This window comes from Thunnus thynnus, chromosome 7, assembly GCF_963924715.1.
Source record: "Thunnus thynnus chromosome 7, fThuThy2.1, whole genome shotgun sequence".
NCBI lineage: Eukaryota > Metazoa > Chordata > Actinopteri > Scombriformes > Scombridae > Thunnus > Thunnus thynnus.
Genome location: NC_089523.1, coordinates 32256380 through 32283222, shown reverse-complemented (window position 1 = coordinate 32283222; position 26843 = coordinate 32256380). Strand labels below are relative to the sequence as shown.

The 26843-nt window shown below is 39.1% G+C and overlaps 1 protein-coding gene across 3 annotated transcripts in view; it reads right to left on the bottom strand.

Moving 5' to 3' along the window:
• Nucleotides 1-547: 547 nt before the first annotated feature.
• The window catches only part of pak1 (p21 protein (Cdc42/Rac)-activated kinase 1), a 69238-nt gene continuing 42942 nt past the window's right edge, over nt 548-26843 (bottom strand). For 2 of the 3 annotated variants that reach the window (XM_067595517.1, XM_067595518.1), the window contains 10 exons: nt 26042-26158; nt 22177-22453; nt 18624-18687; nt 17020-17068; nt 15266-15378; nt 11908-12025; nt 11437-11536; nt 10955-11151; nt 8348-8485; nt 548-5712 (listed from right to left, as the gene is read on the bottom strand). In XM_067595517.1, coding sequence (XP_067451618.1) covers nt 5626-5712; nt 8348-8485; nt 10955-11151; nt 11437-11536; nt 11908-12025; nt 15266-15378; nt 17020-17068; nt 18624-18687; nt 22177-22453; nt 26042-26158 — 1260 coding nt within the window. In that variant the 3' untranslated portion in view covers nt 548-5625. The remainder of the gene's footprint in view (nt 5713-8347; nt 8486-10954; nt 11152-11436; nt 11537-11907; nt 12026-15265; nt 15379-17019; nt 17069-18623; nt 18688-22176; nt 22454-26041; nt 26159-26843) is intronic. The other variant, XM_067595519.1, reaches the window with a different exon arrangement.

The following is a 26843-nucleotide window of genomic DNA, read 5'->3' as shown; positions in this document are numbered from 1 at the left end:
CATATTGTGTAGTTATTGTAGTTATGTGGCTACTATGATTATTTTTTTGAAATACAGGAAATAAGAGACTCTATGTTTTTTTTAAATAGTTATATCTATTAAAAATGTCAATGCATGTCAACATGTTTCACTATTCTGTTTTATGATTATTCATATTTTCACACAGAGACACTTTACTAATATTTGCCTCACTTTTACATAAATGATGCAGACATTAAGTTATATCATCAGTTCCAGAGATTCTACTGAATCAGCTGTTTTGTAGAAACAAAACCAAAAGCAGCAGGAAAATGAATGAATGAATGAATGAGACACGATCGATCAATATACATTAAACATTGATCTCATATAAGTTTAAACACCTGCTATGTGTTTATTTTATTCTCTGAGGGAGGTGATCAGTAGTTGCTGCGACACCGGTCGGCTCCTGTGTGTATGTGGCTGTTTACAGGTTTGATTAATAGCCACTTAACATTGTTTATAATGATAACAGAACCTTAAATCAACATGTTCACATTCATAATATTAAAAACAACAACAGACCATGTTCTCAGTTTTTGTACAGTTTTATTTTTTCATTTTTCAGTGTTTCAAATAATCAAAATGACTTATAAACAGATAAATTATGGCTCTGATACACTGGGGAGTGAAGACTTCATTTGACCGTCTCATCCTGTGGACCGAACCGAGTCCCCCTACAGACCGGACCGTACCAAGTCCCCCTACAGACCGGACCGTACCGAGTCCCCCTACAGACCGGACCGTACCGAGTCCCCCTACAGACCGGACCGTAACAAGTCCCCCTACAGACCGTACCAAGTCCCCCTACAGACCGGACCGTACCAAGAAGCTGAGAGAACTCTGCTTCATATATTCATAAACTGATTTTTTTTTTTACCAAAGACACTCATGGTATTTAAGCTGTTAGAAGGTCAGTTTGTCTGATTACAACCACGTTCCTGCTGAGACCAGTAGATCCAGGCTGGATGTGATGGTCATCAAAACATCACTTATTGAGTTGTTGAAGCTTAAGTTTGTCTATTTTTAACTGCTATTATGTAGATATAATACTATCAAAGGAGTTGCTGTTCATCCATCTACAAAGAGTTGCCATGATGGTGTTGCTATGGATACCGTCTATTGTTATAACAGCCAAACACATCTCATGGTAGTTAAAGGCTCAATCCAGGTTGTGTCTTTTCTTTACTGGTTTTTGACACATTGATGCAAAGATCAGTTCAGTGATTACTATGAGGAAAACAAACATTTGTGCACCACTTTTATAAATTAAAAATGGTCCCAAAAATATATGTTTTTGGTTCACAGTAACTACTGAACTGATCTTTGCATCAATGTGATAAAAAATTGTTGATTTGTCAGGTATTATTTTACCAAATTAGCCAAAAACAGACACGCCTCAGGTCATTTTTCATAGTTATAATATGTTCTGTGTGTATTATATGAAGATATATATCAATATGATGGTATAAAGTTCCCCCTAATTCAACTACTGCAGTGTAACTGTGTGTCTGTGTGTCTGAAGTACTTTAGTTGTACATTATTAAAGTGAGACTTTATCCAACAGAACGTTATGAAACTGTCCGTCTGTTACTTTACAGCTGCTTCAACAAACTGCAGAATGAATTATAGATGATATTTGGTCCGATCCATCACATCAGCACGTGGTCGTTTAGTTTTAGATTAACAACATTTTAATTTGTCAGATTAATACGACCTCATCAAAATACCATGAAGTGGTAAAAAAAAAATAACATCGTACCGAGTTTAAAGGATCATTTAAAAGACCCGTTACTGTGATTTTTCATTGACAGACGCCTCTACTGATGACAACAAATGGAAAAACCACAGAATAGTCCAGTACAGCTGTTGTGTGCAGGGGGGGGGTTCGGTTCAGGACACTAACACACACACACACATACACACACATGCACGCACACACACGCACACACACAATGGCAACAGTTTCAGGCAGTTTACACAGACTTTTACAGCCGTCTCACTCTCCACACCGCAGCCACACAAGACTAAACCGTTGTGTCATTCATCGCCTCACTCAAAAGACACTTCAGCATGTGATTTTGTCTCTCTCTCCCAGTAGACAGCAACATTCACAGATGCCTAAAAATGTTGCCGGTGTTTTGCTTTTTTTAATTTTTTTTAGACTGGTACTAAAGTAGTCTTGCACCTTTGAAACAGTTTAAGGCCAGAGGTACATCGACACTACGTTAAAAAAATATAAACCTAAAGAGCAGAAAATCAAAGTGATTAGTTTAGTTCAGATGTGGTGTTTTTTTTTTTTTTTTGGAAACGGTTGGTTTTTGCATTTTATATTGCAGGTGTTGATCAGACGCTCGAGAGAATCCGGAGCGAGCAACCGTGGCAGTCGATGGAAACTTTGGCTCTTGCAGGATTTGAACCTGTTGACCCATCAGTTACAAGACAAGTTTGTAGCAGTTGGGAACAGGGATGACAAGAAAAACTGTTCCTTTAAAAAAAAAAACAACAAAATCCTCAAAAAAAACAAAAAAACAAATCTTGATATTCAAATCCAAATCAAGAACAGGTGATGAACTGGTTTTCTGACACTGATTTAAGTATAAAAAAAGAAAATGAATCTGTAAACAAAAGGCTGAACAGATTGTTGTCGTCTTTTTTCAGTTTTTTCTTGCAAGTAAAATATACACCTCATGTTTATCGGAGGGTCGTGGAGGTTTTGGGGGGTGTCAGGGGGGGTTTGACAGTCACCTCCAGGCAGGAAGAGGAAACAGCTTTGTATTCTTCTGAAAATAGGATTACATGTTCTATCTTTCCTATCGTACACAAGCATCCTTCATCATGTATCGTTTCAGCATCATTGTCACGACTCATTTCTTCTTCTTATTATTATTTTTTTTTGTCTAATCGTTAAAACGTACCGTATCAAAAAAAAAAAAAAAAAAAAAAAGAGGTTGTTGAACATGCACATTCTCTCTCTCTCTCACAGTCTCAGCGTCGGAGCCCGCAGACGGTGAAGTCCCAGAACCGGAGATGGACTGAGTTTGGCAGCTTGGATTATGGATAAAATCACCAAATTATTTTTTTTCTCCCCCTACTTCCAATATCTACTCTTCATGTATGATGTAAACTTCTTTAAATTTAATTTACTGGAGATTTTTTAGATTTTTAGACTCGCTGAACTGATTTTGGATATGAGGCGCTGTGAGTTAAATCCAACTTTTTAAAGCTATTTGACGCCGTTTAGCTTTAAAAAAGGAGAACAGGAGTTTATTTACTGCTGTCAACATCAGTCATTTTAACACAATATTGTGACAATAAAGCTTGTATTTCCTGGAGATGATAAGAAGACATTTAACTCAGAGCAGTGAACCAAACCAAATTACAGCTTCATGTTTACTTTGATTAACTTGCACCATATTCTTTTAAAATATACTCATCAATAATGAGCAGCAATGAAATCAATCAACCCAACTGAAACGAGAGGAGAACCAGCAGAAGCTGTAGGAAGCTTAAAAATCGCAGTATTATCATTTAAAGCTCGATTAACAGATGCTAACAGATGTTTTTAGCTGCTCGCTGGACACACGACCAAAACTGTCTTCCCGTTAAAGTCGGGCTGGATGATATTTGGAATTAATGTGATTGATTCAAATGTGTAAAATGTTATTACAACGTGTACAAAAGGTTGCGTTTTAGACAAAAAGTAACTCACATGATAGCTAGCTACGTTAGCTAACACGACCGTCGTGACGTGAATAGCGACACTACTGTGCACTCATACATGCCTCAGGTTATGTGGCTGTTTGTTACCAGGCGGCTCGCTGGATTTAAACGCTGCATCTACGAGAGGAACCAGCTGACAGAGGATTGATCTGCTAACGCTAGCTAGCAGCTGTCTGCAGATATCAGGCTGATGTTTTGTCAAGAAAACTGCGACAGACTGCAGGAACAGATGAGTCAGTGACTTTTCTGCTCTGTGCTGAGACTGATTATTAAACCAGGTGTCAAGTTGGTTAAATCATCTCTTCCTGATGGTCAATAACTGATATTTTTAAAAATAATAATAACAGTCGAGCACATGAAGTCCTAAAAAATATCATATTTCAATCAAGCTTTAGTCTCAAATCAATTAAACTGTGAAAACAGAGATCTTAGATTTGGCTGTGGGTCTAATATTCACTCTCCTTTTAGCTCTGGTTTGGTCTCCACCAACTCTTCTGATATCTGTTTCTTTAGCTGCTAAATGTTCTGCTTTCTTCTTCTCCAGTTTAGTTTATAACTCTGTCTGTCTGCTGTTCGCTGCTGGACAGGAAGTGTACGGTAGGTTTTTTATAGCTTGATTGATTGATTAAAAAACAGCTGCCTGCTGCTGAAAATGCAGAAGATGAGAGACCGAACCACACGCTAAATGTGCGGCAAAAACTACGAGCTAAGAGCAGAGCTGCAGAGTTCGATGGATTAAACATAAAAGCAGCTGCCTCCTCTGAGCCCTGCAGCTGATCCACTATCACAGACTCAATTATTTACCTTTAATAAAAGTATAAACCATCTCCAGAGCAAAAGAAAAAACCTGGTCGTCCTGGAATCCATCCCGGGAGCCAAAACGTCCAAACTCAGTCCGCCGGCGGCTCCGGGAGCGCCAGTGTTTCCTCATTATTATTAATATTAATATTCTCTAACTCACAGCTCACACTGCAGACAGGACAAAGTACCAAAACCTCACCTGCTCCCTGTCAAAAACTACAGAAGGTAACGCTACAATCAACTTAATCAATATCCAAACATCGCCCCCCCCGTGGTCCAAACACACACACACACATACACACACACACACACACACACACACATACACACACACACACACGCACACACGTAGAAAAAAAGTTGGTAAGAAAATTAAAATGAACAAATGCACTTTTAGAGAGAAGATGATGAAACCCATAGACCAATGACAGGAAGCTAAGACCTTAGCTAACACACACACACACACACACACACACACACACACACACATACATACACACACACACCATCTGCAGCAGAAGGTGCTGATTGGCTGTTGTGGTCCGGGGCTTTTACAGACAAAAAAACCCAAAAACATTAATTAAAAGTAAAAAAAAAAAAAAAAAAAAACCTCCCATGAGTCTTTGGGCTCTCTCTCTCTCTCTCTCTCTCTCTCCCACACTGGGTTGATCGTACCTGGCGAGGGGGGGGGGGCAGTGATGACAGCGATGACATCACTCGATCGCTGATCGACCACTGATGTCATTGAGTTCGTGCCCGTCTTCCTCACTGAGTCCAGTTCGAATATCAAAAAAAGAGGCGACAAGAAGAAACTACCTTTCTTTCTCCCTGTGAGGGTAAAGGGGGGGGGGGGGGGGGGGGGGTGTCAAGCTGGGGTCAAAGGTCACCTGGGGTGAGGGAGGGTGGGGGGGGGCAGTCGGTGCAGGTTGCAGAAGATAAAAAGAAGAAGGGAGAGAAAGACTGTAGGGCAGCCAGATGCCCTCCCATCTCCCGAAAAGAGACAGAGAGAAGAAGAAGGAGGGATGGCAGACGGAGAGAGGGAGGGATAGACAGATAAAACGATCGAGTGCAAGGTTTTCTTCGCTAGCGGTTGTTCTTGGCCGCCTCCTTGGCAGCCACGATGAGAGGAGTCAGACTGGAGAGAGGCTTCGCCATCTTCAGGAACTGATGCTGAGGGAGGAAAGAGAAAGGGAGAGAGGTCCGGGCAGGGGAAGAGAAGACGGGAAAGGAAGTGAAGGAAGGGGAGAAACATGGAGGAGGACAGGAGAGGAGAGGGAGGGAAGGGGATCAGGTGGAGAAAAGAAAGACAAATGTATCAGTTCACAGTATAAAAGCAGAGAAAACAGACACTCCAGTTGATTCATCACCTGGGAAATATATAAAAATAAATAACAACTCCTGAAACGGCTGCTCAAATTCCCCCGACGACTATAACAACAAGCCTGATTTGCTGAAATCACGTCAGATTCACTAATCGAGATGTTTTGGCTTCACTTTTGGCAGATCTGTCACGACGTCCATATTTATATACAGTCAACAAACCTTGAGATGAAAGAATAAAAATGCTGCCTGCAAGTCAAAACTCAGGGCTTCAACCTGCCCTTTTCAACCTCACTTCTACTTCCTCCTCGTGATGACGTCAGATTGTTTCAGTAGCCTTTGTTGCTAATATTTAGATGATGCTAATATTTAGATGATGCTAATATTTAGATGATGCTAATATTTCAGATTGGACTCCGGCTACAACAATGTACCGATGTATTTAAGATGTTTCCGATTTGAGTAAATAACGTTTACGTAGCCTCTGGTGCTGGAGGAAGTCGGCCGAGACGCAGCTTCCTGAAGCTGACCAATCAGAACAGAGTGGGCTCATCAGGAGGCGGGGCTTAAAGAGACAGGAGCTAAATCGGCCTGTTTCAGACAGAGGCTGAACTGAGGGGCTGCATAAAGGACCAGTAGAAGATAAATAAGGAGTTTTTAACTGGAAATAATGCAAAGATATTCCAGTCGAGCCCCAGATTATAAATATAGAGCTGGTAATGTTTATGATACGTCCTCACACATCCTCTGAACTGAGCTGCTTCTTCATCAGACCTCCTCCTCCTGAAACCATCGCCTGAGTGCACGGTGCCTGTTTCACCTCTGAGTCATCGTTCAGTTACACAACTCATCTCCCCGCTCGGTTACACCTCCACCTACACGTCTCTGCACCTCCTCAACTGTCCGTCCGTCCGTCCGAGAGAACCGACAGCTAGAACTTCAAAAACACGCCGAGGACGGATTCAAATGTCAAATTTCTCAAACCAACTTGAGATGCTGCTCGAGAGCCTGAGCGCCCGTTGATTTAGTTGTTTTGGATTAAACACCACAATATATTTATCTGACAGCTAAAGTTTCTTACTAATTAAGATTTAACAAACAATAAACATGATAAACTTATTAAATATGATGCACTGTAATAGATTAAACAGTTAAAATTAGCTTCATTGACCAACTATAAAAAGTAAAACGCTTCTTACACATTAAAGTATCAACAGTAATAATTGAATCATGTGTGCTGCTTTCTCATTTACTCCCATTTTCTGCTTTATTGACTCCTTTTAATTCAATGACTTTTTGCTAATAAAGGATGTGAATAGTTTATCAATCACAGCTTCTGAGTTTTATTAAATAAACACAACCTTCAGTGACTCATAGCATCCTTCATGTGTAGGAGGAGAAGATCTGGTGGATGAATGTGTGGAACTGTGTCAGTATGTATGTTGTTATATGTTGTGCTCATAAACATTATCTCTCATTTTTCTTGTTTGCCTCCTTTTTTTCTACACATGTATTCCAATCTCTTTAATGTGAAGCACTTTGAACTGCATTTTGTATAAAAGGTGCTATATGAATATAGTTTATTATCATTATTATCATTATTATTATTATAAGTGAACTTGTAACTGTATTCAACAGTAAGTAAGTGAACCTTGAATCAAACTGTTTTATCAGCTGCTGTTTTGTTTCCAAGATCAAGAATGAAAACATAAGATCTGAATATTATTTCTATGTGTAACTATTGCTGCGTCTCAAATTGCGTACTTCTGTATTTACACTAACATTTTGAGTGCATAAGTGTGTTCACACTGAGAAATATGGAAAAATGCAGTCAATGGTCGCCATCTTGGCTACGTAGCGGAAGGGGAGGGACCACTTTTCAAACTAGAAATGGCGGCAGAGTACGTTGTAACTACGGTGAACATCACCACATTATACAAGTGTAAGTTATATATGTGTTTTTAACACTGAGCACCACTATACTGTTGTCAGATATAAACCATCAGTATGTTTTTTAGGTTAATTTAGCAGTCTGTGATGATTTGGTAGCGCTAACGATAACGCGAATGCTAACGCTAGCTAATGCTAATTTGCGATCGTCATTTCCGGTAAGTGCACAACGGCTGTGTTTGATTTGAGACAACACTACCCTGTAGAAATTCACACACTACGCCAGTGAGTACACATTGTACTAACTGAAGTATGTGATTTGAGAGCAGCTTATATGTTTATTTTTATTGTTGTGAATCTGAGTGTTACTTATTTTGCATATTTTAAACGTGTCACTGTAGTTGTAGGGAGGAGAGAGAGAGATGGAGGGCTGGATGGTTTTTGTACATTTAGATATTCGTGTTTATAAATTAAAACATGTGATGAAAAGATTAACAAACATCCAGCTGTTTTCCTGGATTCACGTCTCCGTCGGTCAGTCTCTTATAACTGTGTTATTTATGATATACATGATATATTATTGTTGTTGTTTTACCTGCAGCAGCTCTTTAGCGGATCCTCTCTTCTCCACGTCCATCTCCAGACATCGGTTCAAGAAGTCTCTGAATGTCGTCGACAGTTTCTCCGGGTTCTGCAGCTCCGGCGTCCCGTTGGTTGCGATGAGATACAGCGCCTAGGCAACGGACGCCACAACGAGTTAGTGTTGCATCGCACAAAGATCACAATCAAAGGTTCCCTGCAGAGTTTCTGACCTCTAGTAGCAGTTTTTTATTAAATGTTTCACACTTTTCCACTGATCTACTGTTGAGAAACACGGCGACGCACCAGTAAAAGCAGAGAAGAAGAAGATGTCAGCTGGTAAACATGGATGTAAACAATTCAGAGTTTTTTGAAGAGTTTTTTGAACAAGTTGCAGGATGCTGAGACTTGATGTTTAAAGCTGCTCTGAACAGAGTTTAGTGTTTCACATGTTCTCAGTCATCAGGTCTGCAGTTATACTTACTGAGTAACTTAATGAAAATAATTACAGTCAGCATTTATAAATGTTAATTAATAGTTAATGAAGGGTTTTTGTCTGGAGGCCCTGCAGATTTTTCTTTCCTCCTTTATGTGCAAGAGCAGCAAGAATTTCACTGTATGAAACTGTGAAAGCCCTCTCCTGTTCTCTCCCTCTCTCTCCTGTTCTCTCCCTCTCCCTCTCTTTCTCTCTTTCTTTATTCGCCTCTAGTTCTCTCCGGTTACTTTTGTTGTTCTCCTTCCAGGAGTAGGAGGGTGGGAGGTCTGTCAGTTGATCGGCTGAACCTGAGGAGGAGCGGCCCGAAGGATATAAAAGGCTGCTGGTCCAGGTGCTGAACAGCAGTACCCCCCCCCCATCCGTCCACATGACTTGCACATTTCATGCATCCACACATCCACCTTACACCACTGATACAAACGTTCCCATATCTAAGTCTGAGTTATGTTTAGTTAAATAAATTTCATTTTTGCACCGTTATTCAGTGTGAACTCTCCTTTGTTACAAGCCGGAGCAACAAAACTCTGAAAATAATTTCTTTATTATAAGGCAGCTGTTTACATCTGAGGTTGACGAGCTGCAGAGACATATATGAATGAAATGAATCGATCATCACCTTTCAGGACTTTATGGGCTCTGTACCTATTTATCACCCATGTGTACTTGCAATATAATTGTATGTCCATTTGTATGTATACATATATATTTTTTATTTAATCTCTTTCTTTTCTTTCTCTCCTTTTTTTTTACAATTGTAAAATCAGCTTGAAGAAGCCACATTTCACTGTCTTCACTGCTGTGTTTCTGAGTGATGATAAAAGCTCTTGAAAAATGATTTTAAATACTTGAAAAATCTGTTTTGTGAATGTTTTATGAGACAGGATCACACGTTAGATCAAAAATGACTGACATAGTGAGTTTTGGTGAGTAACAGTGAATGTAAACATCAGATTTATTTGCTCAACAGGTGAAACATTAAAATCTTTCACTCTGCTGCCATCCAGTGGTGAGAGCAGGAACGACACAGAGGCAGCAAAGTTACAGAACTCAACACTCAATGTTCAGTTAATATTTTACAGCTTTAATAATATGTGCTGTTCTGTAGTGGAAACTATTAGAGGAACCAGATCTTTCCCTCCTTTGCTTTATGGAAAAACAAAACTTTTTAATTGATGTATTTTACATCCTGTTTATGCTTTTTGTATCTGTGCTTCTGCTTTGCATGTTCTAGTCAGTGTCTGACAACACAGATCAATGTGGTCTTATTCAATCTACTTTATTGTCTTGCATATCTTGTATCAGGAGTCTCTGTGTTGCATGTTTTAAGGATGTCCGGAATGATGTTTTTTATTAATATTATGTATGATCTTTTTTTCTTCATTTTATTAATTGTTCCACATGATTATAAATGACCTCAGTAACTTTGTACTTTGTTTTTAGGGAGACTCTGTAACATCTGTCCAGGGACAACAGATGAAAAATAGTCTCTTGGCTAACTCTGGAGCATTTACAGCAATGTTTATTAATGTGCACTGTCCCTGTTAAATAAACAAACAAATAAAAATAAAAAATAAAATAAAATAAATATAAGAAACAAGGAAAGGGTTTTGCTTGAGATACTAACAGAGTCCTCATCCTTCAAACCTTTTGTCTTATAAAAGTCAAACAACATTTCCATTAATGCAGGAAGTAAAACCTGCATTTGTCTGCACACTCACACTCGTCTGTCAGGCTCTTGAAGTTGTCAGAAGAACTTTAGATTCTTTAGACTCTTGTTATTGATCTCCTCATTATTATAAACGCTGCACTTCTTAACTGAGTTTAGTGTGTAACAGTTGTTTAGTTGAATGTTTTGTATGTGAAACAGTGTTTTTAGAAAGATAATCATATATTAAAGTGAAATTAATTAAATCTAGTCTAGAAACATTAAGGTAACAAACAACCCATAATGCAACACTGTCTGTAGGAGCCATTCAAACAACCCCCCTAAAAAAAGATCTTATATTAGAGCCAATACGACATGTAACTAATTCATATGTGTTGGTATTTATTATCATATATAATGTTTTGCTGCTCTCATCGTAGCTTCTCACAGGACAGTTTGTGACTCTCAGTAAACAAACTCACCCTGAGAGGGTTTTCGTTCAGGTACGGCGGCTCTCCCTCCACCATCTCTATGGCCATGATGCCCAGAGACCAGATGTCCACTTTGGGGCCGTAGGCTTTACGGGTCACGACCTCCGGAGCCATCCAATAGGGAGTCCCGACCATGGTGCTGCGTTTACTCTGCTCTGGAGTGATCTGAGCGCAAAACCCAAAGTCAGCTGGAAGGAGAGAGGAGAGAGAAGAGAGAATGAGTCCATGTCTTCACAACGTTCCACATTCTCTCTTCAGATGGACACTTGTTACACCAAACATCAAGAAACCTTCCTGCATGATCTCTGTCCTCAGTCTCTGGATACACTGAACATCAATACTGGTTAAAACAGACTCAGAGCTCACCCTGCTGGCCAAAATAAGCAACAACAACCCTCTGATCTGCTCATAGAGCCTTTACAAGACAAATAAAAAGCAATTAACACATTGACGTAAAGTTGTTGTGGACTGACTGAGTTTGACGGAGCCGTCCATTCCCAGCAGGATGTTGTCGCTCTTGATGTCTCGATGGATGACCTGGTTCGAGTGGAGGAACTCCAACGCCTGCAGACACTGAAGAGAGAGAGAGAGAAATAAATAAATATAAATAAATCATATTTATCCTGAGTTTATCCACTTCCCTGATCTTCAGAAACTGTCCCGTCTATGTGAGGAGAAAAGTCAACGTGCAGTAAAAGCTGCAAAATATGTTAAATCTTGTCATAATCTGAGAGAAATAAGCTCTGTAGTAAATGTTTCTGTGTGATTACATCTGTAAAAATGCCTTTTATTACATTGTATTTAATATTAATTTATAATTATTAATCATCTGTCAATGTTAATAATTTTCTGTACTGCTTTGGCAATGTTTCTGATCTGTCATGTCAATAAAGTTTATTTGAATTGAAAGATGATGACACCAGAGCGAGCGAGCGTCTCTTTACCTCTCTGCACACTGCAGCTATCTGGGCTTCGTCCATGCAGGTTTCCGTGACGACGTCAGTCAACGAACCTCCGGCCAGGTACTCCATCACCACCCACAGCTCGTCACCCACCAGGTAACTATGGCAACGCAAGAAGATAAAAGGCAGGTGTCGATGTTAACGAGACGATCCGCGTTTTACTGAAACTCAACGTGTTGTCAGACAGCAGAGAAAATAAAGAAATAATACAATAAAATGCTAATAAAGATGCTATAATTAACAGCTGCTCTGCTGGAAATTTAATAGAACAGTTTGAGGGAAATTTAGGTAAAAGGAGGCAGAAATGTCTTTAAAAACTTAGATTTTGTAACTTCTTTTGTAAATTTGGCTTCAGATTTTTTCACTGTATTATTCACTAACTGCTACAGTTATAAATGAACCTTTTCTGTTCAGTCTGTTTCTTCACATCACAAGTCAAATCACACTTTTATTGTATAGTTTACTCTTATTCTAGTTTATTTATATTTTATCTTGTTTTCTTGGTGGTTTGCCTGTTTTTGGTTTTATGTTGTAAATTACTTCATTTTTGCCCCATGAACACAGTTTATTATTAGTAGTGGTAGTATGTTGTAGAGGTCACACTGGAGATCTGTTGGTATATAATATAATATATAAATATAGCTGGAGAAAACCAGAAGTTTTTATTCTTTGGGTTAATTGTGTCATGGACCAACTGACATCTGATTCCCAGTTAACTCCAGACTTAGTTAAATATGCTCTGACTTGTTGGGGAACTCTGATAAAAGGACAGTTTGGTTGTGCTGAGAGTCTTTGTATTTATTTGTGATGTTATTATTGTGATCACCAATTTAATTTCCTTTCAGATCGTTCACTAATCTCGGCCTCGGTCGTATCTAAAACCCTGTTTTGGTTTTAAAATGCATCTAAATACAAGTGTAAACAACCAACAAGACACATTGTGATCTGATCAGTCAAACCACTTACCGAGATGGTCTGAGACGCATTTGACCACATATCTTATCTCTTATCTCTATAATGTGAACGCTAATGTGTCCTGATGCGTCCACGACGAGGACGTAACAGGACAATATGTCATCGGTGCAGGACGTGGTGGTTGTCCTGCCAACGGTTGGAAAAGTCTCTACATGTTTATTAGTTGTTCAAACATTTCTGTTTTCTCAGCTGGTTCCTGCAAAACAAATCTGGTGCTCGTCTAGTGACAGACTGATGTCATAACTGTGCACGGGGCTCTTTGACCGTCCGGGCAGTAATGAAGTCTGAGCACGAGTGGTCAGCTGATCACCTTGGAGACGCTTGATGGACACAGGTTTGACTCGGTCGTCCACTCAAGTGTAAACATCTGTTTCACCGTGAAACTGTATTTCTGTTTGTTCCTTTTTCTCTTTTGATGATAAATAAATAAATAAATGAATCAGACAGTAACTGATGAGTCATTGTCGCAGCGTTCAGCAGCGTTTTAAAGACGAATCACTTCCTGGTTGTAAATCCTGTGAGTCAGCGAGAGTGTTGTTTCCACGGGGACGGCGGCGTCCTCTCCAGTCTCGCATGTGCTCCTCAATGGTCTCTCAAAGACAAACAGGTAACCACGGTAACCAGACATGCCCGCCCCCTCCCCTCCCCTCCCGTATCCAGGTTGCCATGGTGACAGCAAAGACAGTGAACCGGATAACCTCTCCTCGTGGTTTAGTCTTCGCAGCTCAGCGTTTTTGTGCTGAAGCATCACACGCCGAGGTGTTTCTGGGTTTCCACGGAAACTTTGGGAACTTCACAGTCGCTTCATTTTACAGCAGATTGTGTTTTTTTTTTTTTTTATAACTCAATATTTCTTTGTCAGAACATTAACAGAAGGATCTCAGCCGAGTGTGAACCTGCCAAAACTAAATATAATCCTCAGACTTTTAAAGCTGCAGAGACGTTTTCATCTTCCTGTGACTGACCGACGCTCTAAACTACAGAGTTCACCATGAACGCACCATCACAGCTAGTGATTAAAAGAAAGAAAGCCAAGATCAATATCACTACTGACATCCAGTCAGCCGATTACTGTCCAGAGAGGTTTCTGGTCATGAGGATATAAACATGGGTTCTATGTTTACAGATTGATCCTCCGACAGCAGAAACAGCCTGAATCATCACAGACCAGATGAAAAGACTCCGTTTCCTGTTCGGTTATTTTTAAACTGCAGGTTGAACAAACAGTTTATCTGTTGGCTCTCTCGTCTTTAATCCTTTAGATTTCATTTCATTTTTCTTTATTTCTGCTGTAAGTTTTACTGATCATTAATACTCAAATGATGTAAAGACTTTAGAACCAGAAATCATATCATAGATATCATATATAGAGTGTTTGGAAACAGTGTTGATGTTTGTCTTTGTTGTTATGGACATAAAAAAAGATTTTTCTATTAAAATGTAAGTATCAAAATGTGTAAACATTTTGAGATCTGGAGCAGATGTGACTGGTTTGGTTTGTAGTTGATACTTAAAGCTTATTTAACTATTATCTGTCAGTACAGATGTACTAAAAACTGACCCTGCAGCTTTAAATAAATCAAACGAGCTGGAAGATTTTCTACATTTCAAACTATTTAAAGCTGTGGAAGAAAACTCATTTATCAATTAATCACCTCGTATCTAATTTAGAACTTAAAAACACACAATTCAGTCTAACAGAAACAGGAATGTGCATCATTTACATGTTATATATCTTTTTCTTTATATTATTCATATAAAATTCTCATAATTCAGAATTTTTGCACCAATAAATTAAACTAAATATGGAGGATTAAGTTTAATTCTCATTTCATCTTCCTCTTCTCTAGCAGTCAACTCTTTAACACTTTTTATAGAATTTTCACCTATTTGGCCCAAATGTAAAAGCTTCTAACAGAAGAACTGTAAGGTCATGATGCATGTATCAGGCTTCATCTGACAAATAACATCTTCTAGTTTGTGGAAATGTGTTTGTTTAGCATGTGGCTAAAACACAAACAAAACTACATCAGTTCAAATGAGGCTCAAAAAAGTTGTTTTTGGTCCTCGTCTATAATGAGTCATATTTGAATAATAATAATTAGGACATGCTTTATGCTACAACTATGCAGAAAACCATAAACCTTCTACATCTTCCAGACCTGTAGGCCTCTAACCTGATGGGAGTTTTTAGTTTGTGGTGTCCCTGAGCCTCTCCAATCATCTCTAATTGGCCAAACTGTGCCGATTGCTTTGACTCATTACTGTGTGATGCTGCCGCTAACAACTGGCTTAAGCTGATATTAAGAGGTTAATGTGAACAGATGCAGAGGAGACTCTCTGGGGGTCTGATGGTGGGTCTCACCTGTCCAGGTAGTTGACTATATTGGGGTTCTTGTTTTCCCTCATCACCAGAATCTCGTTGATGATCAGTTCCTTCTTGGGCTGCTGCTGCAGGTTCATCTGTTTAATGGCGACCTGTGAGAAGAGACTTCAGTCAGAACTCATTCAGATACAGCATGGTGAGGAGAGAAGAGACTGTGGAGGAGGATTATAAAAGAAAGACAGATTTATTAAGAAAGGAGACAAAAGGAAGAAAGAAGAAGAGGAGGAGGAGGAGGTGGGCGGGGGGGGGGGCTGAAGGCAGTAAAAGGTTGTTACAGCCTGACTGACGGTAAAAACCGAACACACTGATTAATCCTCACAGAGAGAAACTGAGCAGGATTATTCTGACAGACGAGCTGAGCTGCTCAATGAAAACGAACCTGAACTGTTGAAACCATAAAAATATTCAGCTGAACGTACGCCTCTCTTCTTTACTTATTATCTATGTTTCATTATTTTAACTGATTAAAGGCTGAAAATCACTTATAAAGACACTCAGGTTTTACTTTCTCTCCTTTAATCAGTCTGAATGTCGACTCACTTCAGCATCACGGTTTAATTCATATTAACTATTTTAAACTTGATTTTATTATAATATTTTATTATGTTGTTTTGCTTTTATTGTCTTTTTTAATCTTATGTAAAGCACTTTGTAACTTGTTTGGAAAAGTTCTATATAAATGAAGGTATTATTATTAGTAGTAGTGGTTGGTGTGATGATCATTTGAGGTAACTTGCTGCCTGTTTTTGTGTTTTTAAGGTTATTTTTAACTTGTGTCACATGTTTTTACTATATGTATGTTTTTATGGTCTTATTTTTAACTCTTATTCCTGTGAAGCACTTTGTGAATTTCATTTCTGTGAAAGGTGCTATACTAAATAAACTTATTATTATTATTTAAACCATTTCGAGCCCTCGCAGTCTCTCACACTCAAACACTCACCAGGTGACGTCAGTTAAGTCCGTGAAGGTTTTAACCCGTAAGAACCCACCAACCCTTTCAATGTTCTGGAAAATTCCTTATAACAGCTTTTATCCTTGATTTTAACTCATGAAGCCCCTAAAGTAACATCTACTGAACATCCTGGTGCAGTCATGTGACAATGTGTGAATCTGTGTACCCATGACATCACTTCCAAAATGGCGGCAGTGTGCCTGGTCAGCAATTATGACAGAACTAGCTCATTTTAAAAAGCTTGTTTTTTGTTACTAAAGGAAGGTTTCAACCCGTTTAACAATCCTGATGCTTTAATAAGACGTCCTGTATTACATTTAACCTGTTCTGACCACATTTCTTCAACAAATTGATATAAAACAAGTTATGACATATATGTCACATTACAGATCTTTGACACTGAAGGTAGAATTTCAAAATAAAATTCAGAAATGTGTTCCTTGTGGTCCATTTGGTCTGTTTTATATTCCCCGTAATTCTCCTTTAAGGAGAACTGGGTCCGGGTTCTTATGGGTTAAGGTTCAGGAGGGACGTTGGGATATGAAACTCTGTACAGACATTCACGTCTCCCACAGGATGAATCTTAATAACTTTGATAATTCTCTGAGTTTAGCACCACCGTCACAATGTTAGCTTTGGGATTGTGTGCGTTTAAGTACGGCGGTCGTTGTTATACATTTAGTTATCCTGCAGTTTTACCAGCATGTTGTTTTAGCGTCGTTGGTATTCTCATTGTAAACAGAAGCTGTAGAACAAAGTGATGATAAAGGAAACTGACCTCCTGTCCTGTAGCGATGTCGATAGCTGTGTAAACCGTCCCAGACGCCCTGAAAACACACAGACAGGAGCTCCGGTTACACGTTCTGCAGTAAGTCATCATTTCTTCTCCTAACTGTGAACACTTGCAGGTTTTAAAATCTTTCTTCTTGCAAAAGTACAACATGCATTTTCAAATTAAACCTCCACAATATAACCAGTGAGTGAACTCAACCAGTTATAAGTTGCTGTTTTTATGTTTGTTACCATCTATATCAGGGGTTCTCGACTGGTCTCACTGGTCTCACTGGTCTCACTCTGGGACCCACATTTTCCCACAGTCATTAAGTCACGACCCACTTTTATAGAATTCAAACCGAGCAAATTTATTTTTCAAAAATATCCTTCGAAAACACACATATATCATCTTTTTTTAACATAAATACATATATATGTATGTATAAATATATATCGTCATATTTGCCTCCGAACATCAACACAAACTTTAAGTGAACGTCAATCAAATGATGGTTACCATGGCTATGGCGCAAGACTGCTGCACATCTATGACACATGTCTGTCAAAATATTTTTTTTTTTCAAAATAAAAGACAAGTCCAACATCAGATGTGCATTAAATATGATTTATTTTTCACCAGCTGTCTGTGACCCACCAGTTGAGAATCACTGATCTATATGAACTAATCTTTCTTATATTAAGTCTAATGTTGATTTCTTTTCTTGTAAACTGAATTCCTTTAAATGTGCGGACATCGATAGAAACTCTACAATGTTCCAAACAAACAGAAACTCATCCAACATACAGTATTTTTATATAATTTACTACTTGCAAATGGATGTTTAATAGTATTTTGTATGTTGTGTAGATTTGGTCATTGTGCTGTTGTGTCATATTAAGTAAGTTCTATTAGATCCTCCAGAATATCGTCTATAAAAGATTGTACCATTTTGTCGTACTGCATTTGGACCGTCAGCTTTCTGTGTGAAAGCCACAACTCAATGGAACGTCCTACCTGATGATATGAAGAACCGTAGTTCTATCAATGCATTCAAGACTAGACTGAAACATGTACTAAAGACCAATCAGCTGTGTGACCACTGAGTCACTTTTTACTGTTTGTTGTTGTGCTGTTGTATGTTTTTTGTCAGGGACTATAGATGCTAATTAGCTTCAAGCTAACTCTAGTGCAGTGCATCTTTAATGTTTCAGACTGCACACTGTCCCATTCAATAAATGAATAAATAAATCAAATTAATATATTGATAGATTGGAAAAAACCTGCTTTTTGACTTGTGAGTCACGTTTATATACTTGAGATGTGAGATATATTTGATCCAAAAGCCTTTAAAACAATCAACTGTAGAAACTATGTTATCAAAAACAACTCTGGGATTATTATCAGCTGTTTTCATACATGCAGTTTCACTTTTCTCTTTACTTCAGAAGCGTTTTTATGTTGAGTAACGCGAGTCTGGAGTTTATACTCAAGTAAATTTTCCTGAAAGCTGTCTTTGTGTGAACAAAAAGACTTAAAACTTCCAGCTCTACGTGCATAACGTGCTCAAAGGAGACTCAACGTTTCCTCTCAGTAGATGCAGGACTCACCCCTGTCCGATCTTCTCAAAGCGTGTATATTTCTTCTTCGGGTCTCCTACGCTTACGATCGTCCCTGAGTTAAAGAAAGAGAGAAAAAGAAGCAAAAAAAAAAAACAGATTTATTGATTGATTAAAAACAAAACAGCAATGTATAAGAATCTGCAAGAAGAAGAGAAAATCAGGCCCTTTAATCCACAGCTGGATGAAATATTAATGTTCATTTTTTAACCACAGAATTTGAATGGATAGAAGAGTGAAGTGTGTTTCTATCCATCCTAATTCTACTCTAATGTTCATCACACTCAGGTCAATGCAGCATGCTGACTGGGAGAGAAGGAGCAGAGAGAGAGAGAGAGAGAGAAGAGAAACCACAGAGAGAAGAGGGTGAGAAACAAAATGGAGAGAAAGAAAATGCAGAGAGAGGAGAAGAAGAAGAAGAAGAAGAAGAAGAGCTGAGGAGGCTCCGTCTGCAGGTCAGTAATCAGAGTCCACACGAGGAAAGTGATTAGACGACAAAACTCGGAGTCACTCGGAAACCGCAGGAGACTGGACGATGGACAGAGAGAGAGAGAGAACGACCAATCAGATGTGAGGATTGGACAGAGGAAGAGGAGGAGGAGGAGGAGGGTGGTGGAGGAGAGGAGGGGGGGCGGGACAGTGGATATCAGGTCTGTCAATCAGAGAGGCAGACAGACGGGCAGTATCCTGGTCTTACCAGCAGAGGGAGACCTGAGCACATCTGGACAGGCGTGTGGGGCATGTTTTAATAAAAATATAATCAGGCTTTTTATTCACCAGTTATAAATAAACAACAAGACATTTCAATGTGGGGAAGAAGGTTTTTAAATGGTTTAAACTACGCAAACTTTAAAAAAAAATACGATATGAGTCTTTATGAGGAGGAATTTAAGGTCATTTGTTTTGAATAAAAGATAAAAGGTTTGATCATAGAGTCACTTTACATGGATCAATACTTCCCAACATGATTAAATAACAGTTAAAAGTTGATCAATGAGCAGAGATGACAGACGAGAGAATAAAAAAGACAGATTTCCTCGACACAAAATGATGTTTATTTGTTTCTGAGCTGAATAGTTTTAATAGTTTTAGTATTTTGGGCTTCAAATAAAACAGTAAAATAAACCTCAGACATATTAAACCTCTGATGAAGGTTCACACTTTACGTTTTTAACTTTAACCATTTGTTGATGGTTTAAAAAAGATAATTTTACTTATATTTACTTAATTATTTACATCCTAAGACTGTCCACCCCCCCACAAAGCTCCTGGGTCATGAGGACGGTTGTTAACAGTCCCAGAGGTCAAGTTGAAGGTCAAGATGAAGATGAGCACGTTAGACTCATCATCATCGAGGTCCGTCTCCTCCAGGAAGCTGATTGAGGTACAGACTGTCCTCCTCATGGGGGGGCCGTGACCTTGTGACCTCCGACCCCCAAAGTTAAACGATACGTCGAGTAAGAAATGAGAAGAAGAGTCTTGTTTTTGTCGTTTTCCCTCCAGTCACACACACATTTAGTGTTTATTTACTATTTCTATTCTATTTAAACTCTTCAAAAAACTTCTAACAATGTAATAAAGAAACATATGTTGTATTAATGTGTTTTATACGTATATCATGTGACTGTCATGTGACCGGAGCCTTTGATCTATTTAAGATGGCGACTGTATGTATTTCGTTTAGTCTGATTATCAATAAACTGCATCTAAAGGAGCTGCAGCTTCATCTTTCTTTGTCAAATGGAAGCAAATGTCAGATTGTAACTTATATGATTAAATATGACAAATAAACTTGATTGATTGAAACTGTGTGAAAGTTTTAAAATAAAAGATTTCAGACCAGTAAACCATGATACATGTTGTAAAACTTAAAAACTCTCAGTGTTCTGTGATTTCTGTCAGAAACAGTGAACTATCTGTAGTCTGTGTGAAGTATAAAACCATTATTTATATCATGATATCCGACACTAAAGCATTAAAGCATCGTTTAACGCGGGGCAGGATCAACGTCATGTGAACCAAATTTACACGAGAAAATCTTCACTGGAAGCAGACGACGACTTTTCACCACAAAACCTGAACGAGACGTAACGAAGCAGTTAGAATTAAAGAAAATGAAGTTTTCATTAACAGAACAAGACCAGGAAGTAAATATCATCTTTACTACATTTATCTGTTTACTTCTTCCTGCTGAAGCTGAAGACATTTGCTTCATTACATACAATTTATTTAATTAAGTTTCTGTGTTGATGTGGGTTAATAAATTTTAATAATCTTTAATAATCTTTCTTGTGTCGTCTATAATTAAACTCCAGTTGTGAAAAAACACAATAAACACTTGAAACTAAAATAAATTCAAACCCTGTTTGTGTGTGAAACAGATGAAACTACTTAAAGAGAAGCAGCTTCACCTTGTTAAACTGTCAGAGACTTATATAGGTTATTGTTAAATAAAGGTCACTGACTATTTAATAATTAATATTAATACATGTAATTACAGCAGCGTATTTATTGCTGCCACCATCACAAGAAAATATTTACTCATATTTACTTAATATTAACTTTTTAACAGGATAGTTTCATGTTATAATGATTTATTTTTCTTATTACTACTTGATACTTTACTGACTGGATCTTTTTCTTGGTATAACGACATCTGGAAGTTTCTTGTTTTAACAACTAATCATGTTATAACGAGAAAGTTTTATGACACAACAAGATAAAGTGACATGTTGTTATTACAAGAAACGTTTCTTGATAAGAGAAGTAATTTAATAACGAGGAAAATATGAGATTATAAGATGAAACTATCTTGTTATAATATAAAAAGTATTGAGTTAAAACAAGCTTCTCGTTAGTAAACTGAGCAAATTGTCTGTCTTGTCTGCATCGATACGCTGCCGTTAATAAACCTCGTCATAATAAAACCACTTTGATCTCGACCTTGATTGACTCCTAAGTGTTTACAGCTTAATGGTTTTAATCTTCTCATAAAAGGCTTTTAAATTTATCAGCTGAGCACCTTGGACTTTGATTGACAAAGAGCAGTTTAATCATAATTAACAATCAGCTGCTTCTCCACTGATCAGCTGATCGTCCTCAGAGTGAACACACACACACCTGTGTGTAGTTTCACAACAGTATATCAGCACTAGTGTTGCTTTCTGAGGCTAAAATATAACAATAAAAACCAACAACGCTACTAAATCTGTGTTTGTACTTGTTGTTCTTTCTGTCTCATTGCTAAAGAAACACTGTTATGTTGAATTATTGAGTGTCTTTATGTTCACGTCCATTTCATGCGTCTCTCACTCCTCCAGTTTCAGGTTTTCCACCAGATTTAAGATCCTGGCTGCAACAATCACCACTGAGATATAAATATGTAAAAGACAGAAGAACATCTGCATAATCTGGCACAAGAAGAGGTTTAAAGACGCCTCAGTGGCCTCATGGTTTGGATAAATACCACATAAGCATGTTAAGTCAATAAATAATCATAAAATAATACGTTTTGGTTGCGTTAGCGTGTGTGAACGAGCCTTACGTAGTTTCTCCAGGATCTCCTCGTCCGACATCTTCTTCTTCCTGGTTTTGTCCTGGGGGCGGGGCAGAGAAGGCCCGGGGGCGGGGCTCGCGCTGGGAGGGCTGCTGGGAGCGCCTTCAGCAGGAGGTGCGGGGGTGACAGCGGTGGCGGCGGCAGAGGCAGAAGAGGCGGCGGCGGCGGCAGCGGTGGCGGTGGTCGTCGGCAGGGTGATGGGGGAGGTCGCAGCATCTTTGGTCGGGGGAGGAGGGAGGGGCTCGATCACTGAGCGAGTGTATATCTGAGAAGACGGTAAAATGTTAAAAATGTCACAAATAAAGACACCAGCAGGGAGCGAGACTGTGTGTGAGGTAAAATAAATGTTACTGCACTGACTCAGCATTTATATCACGTCACCTGATGAGATATTTTATCACAAAATGACAAAACAGTTCAGAAACGTGTCAAGTTTTGAAATATTTCACCATCTTTTACCTTGATATGGTTCCTTTGACAGACTATATTATTACTTGCTTGACTTGTTGGTGATTTAAGGTCATTTTAAGGTCATTTTAAGGTCATTTTAATCCGTCCGTCTAGATCTCAGAGCTCAGTTTTCATCTTCTAAATAAACAACACTGAGCAGAAGCATCATGGGAAGAATCCCTGCAGAGAACAAGTCAAATTTAAAGCTGGTTTTGGATATTTTAGTCTGTTTAACACAAATCTTGTACTCTATACTTCACCTCCAGTAGCCATTCTGCAAACTGCGCTACTGTGTTTTTAGAAATTTGAAAGTGTTTTCACTTCCTGTACGAGGCTTCAGCTGGTTTTCATTCATTTCTGTACGATATGGAAATCAATCAGCAGACTCTTGAAACTTTTTGGATCTATCATAATGAATATTATTATCCATAATAAGGTTTGTTGAAGTGACGTTAAAGCTACGAGCTACTTTTCAAATCGTTCTGCATTTAAACTGCAACTGAAGGGAGGAGACGACGTCAGACAAGTTAAAAAACACTGGAAACAATTTAATATACAGTATAATTGATGTATTTAATGCAGAAAGTTGTAATAACCGGCTGTGAGTGAGTACAGTAAGTAACAGAAAGTAAAACTAATCTGTCGGTGAGCTGTGAGACGTTTGAGTCCTGCTCCGCTTTCAGACTGCAGGCTGAAAAAAGGAACAATAAAAGAGAGGCCGGAGTGTGTGTGTGTGTGTGTGCGCACGTTTTTGTGTGGTAAGTGGTGTGGTGTGTGTGTGTGTGATGGTGTGAGTTCCAGTCAGGTGCACTAGACTCGTCACCGTGGAAACAGCGGTGGCGCCATGGAAGCAGCCTCTCAACCGCCGACCTGTCTGACGGAGGAGCAACAATGTGTGTGTGTGTGTGTGAGAAAGAGAGAAAGGAGAGGACATAAAACAAGTTGTTGTGAAGTTGTAGTTGAATTGTGTGTGTGTGTGTGTGTGTGTGTGTGTGTGTGTGTGTGTGTTGAAGGGATGCAGACTGTTTTGCCAACTTTAAACCTGCATTAACTGATGTTTTGTCCACTAGATTTCAGTAGAAACAACACAGACACCGTCCAATATTCACTCTCTTTTAACTCTGTTTTTTGCTCTCTACCAACTCCTGAAGGAAATATCTTAGCCAGTGGTGTGTGTGTGTATGTGTGTGTGTTTGTGGTGTATGTGTGTACGTGTGTGTGTGTAGTGTATGTGTGTGTTTGTGGTGTGTGTGAGTTTTCCTGACCTGACCCAGCAGAGAACAGAGAGCTTCTTTGAAAAACTGTTTCTAAATAAAAACCTCTGCTTCCCCCTGTGACTGTCACACACACACACACACACACACACACACACACACACACACACACACACACTAAAGTCTTCACGGTCTTATTAGAGAGTTAAAGCAGGTCCATTCACAGATTAATGAAATCTAATGAACGACTGCTACCTGGACATCAGTTAATGACTCATATGACTCATCTGGGACAGTGCTGATGTGTGTGTGTGCGTGTGTGTGTGTGTGTGTGTGTGTGTGTGTGCACCAGAGGGACCGTCACAGTATTATTTTTAATCACCATGTAATGTCTTTTCACGTATGTCAATGATTGAATGTTTGTGCTACATCTGATGTTTGCACACTGACGACTGAAAACTGAAAAAGGAAAAATCGAATTGATTTGCATGTGTGAACATATTTTATTAAACAAATGAAGTGACTGTAAGTAAACGTTTGTTTGAGGAGATAAAACCATAGCGCCGGTTCTTTCCCCCCAACGAGCTCCTTTTCCTGTTTAAATGTAGTTGATTTGCTCAACATAGTAGTTTCTTCTCTTAAGTCTACTATTTGCGCCCTTGACCGCATGCCTTGCAGCTTTCCTCGGTCGGTGTTTGCCTGCTTGTCCACAGAGCTGTTGCACATGATCAAACTCTCGCCACAGACTCGCTGTTTTCCTTTAAAACTGCTTCGGTAAACCTCTTCTGAAGAAAAGCACTCTAGACGCCAGAGGCATTGAATAACTTTACAATTTTCACCTTGAGTTTTTTTTTTTAGCAACACACTTGAGGAAGTGGTTTATCTTTAGCTAGAATCCAGTTGTGTTCTTCAAACTGGTGAATGACATCTGAATAGATCCATTCAGGTTCTTGATTTCAGTGCTGTGTTCAATACAAAAGGTTAGAAATGTGGGTTTGGGCTTTTTTTACCTCAACAGATGGAGAGTTTTGTTCAGAAAGAGTAAATATTGTTTGTGGTGTTCCTCAAGGTTCAGACCTGGGCCCCTTTTCTTTTCTGTTTGTACATGCTGCTACTAGGCTCTATCGACCACAAACATGGAATATAAAACTAAATTTATTGCTTTATCTTTTAGTATAAATGTTATACACATAAACTTGTCTGTTACTAGTGAACCTGCTTTCTTCATCACATCTTAAGACCAGTTTAGACCAAAGATTCTCTACGAGATTAGCTGAAGCTTGCAACTAATTGCAACACTCTGAAACCTGCCAGTTTACACCAATGCGACCAGACTAGATGGCGTATCGTTTCCATAGCAACGACTCTCTGTACCTGCGTTTTAACTGACAGCTTTTCAGGCTTTTTTATAGCTGGATCATTTGTAGCCTCTTGAAATATGAATGAGGATAGTGATAGTGAGTTACTTGCTAAAGTTGCAGTTCTAGCGTTGATAAAACTGCAAAAACATTAAAAAAAAAACAAAAACGTGATCCTCTCTTTCCTCCGTCCAAAACGCTGCCATTTAGACCAGCTGACAGTTTGTAACTGACCTGATCAGCTGACTTCGCTACGAGCTGATTGGCTGTTGAAACAGGTGACTCGCTTTACGTTCTAAAACCAGCCACCGGCGACTTTTCCCTCCAAAGCTCTAAAACTGGTTTTTGTCTAGTTGTGAATCTTTGGTGTAAACTGGTCTTAACTTTCTCTCTCCTTAATCTTCTATCTGCCCTTATTGTCTTTCTCCTCTTATTTCATGTTTCTCCAGTTCACACTAAATTGTTTTTTAATTTTAAGTATTAGCATTTGAGTTATAGTTTCCTAAACATCTCCTTTACGCTCACATTTCACACACTTGAACTCCTTTCACTGCTTACGCTTCAACTTAGCTTCATTTTAGGAGGAAATCCTTAAATTAATTTTAGTGTTTCAACTTCAACTAAAACACACAAACAAATAAAACCTGTTTAAGTCATATAAACTGTTTCCAGTGTCTTCAGCTACAAGTTTTAAGTCATTTTTCACACAAGCACACATAAAAAGTTTGTCCTGTTCAAGTTGTTTCACTACAATGATAGAAACGAGTATGTAGTGTTTACCAGTTTAGTGTGTGTGTGTGTGTGCACATGTGTGTGCGTGTGTGTCCTTACTGATTTGGTGTGTTCTGGTCGGGGCGCGATCACCGGCGGGGGCTCGGCCTCGTCTTCGTCTTCGTCCTCAGATACGGTGGGTATGGCGGGCGTCTCAGAAACGGCCTTGGAGCTCTGCTTGATGTCACAAGAGGAGAGAGGGCGGAGCCTCAGTGACATCATCGTCACGTGAGCCAACAGCGACACCAGACCCATCATTGCTTAGCTACTGTCACTGTCTGATCCTCTCATCATGCAGAGCACATCCTGACCGCCTCTTAGCTCTTATTCTCTGGATTTATCTTTCTGTCTGGCTTTTCTCTCGGCTTCCCCTTTCCGTCTTTTACTTCCTCGCCTTCCTCTTTTCATCACTGTTGATGTCTGGTCATGTCTGGCATCTGATGCCACTAGTCACACTTTCTCCCCTCCATCCCCTCTCTTCTTCTCCCCTGTCGTCTGTCTCTCTCTGATAAGTCTGATGCGAGGCTGTTGGCCAAGCTGCAGACACAGGGCAAAAAGCGAAAGGAGGAAAAAGATGCTGATTCACAATGCAGAGAGAGAGAGAGAGAGAGAGAGAGAGAGAGAGAGAGAGAGAGAGAGAGAGAGGAAGAGAGAGAGAGAGAGGAAGAGGAATTCCTTTCAAAGTGTGGCATCATCATCACTTCCTCCTCCTCCTCCTCCTCCTCCTCCTCCCTCCTCTTTCTTCTCACCTTCATAGTCTCGCTTTAAAGGCACCTTTCAGAAAAACACTTACACTGCGGCAGAAATAAAACCTTATTTATTTCAGTGAGAGTTTGGCGCAGCGTGGGCGTCGCTGCACACG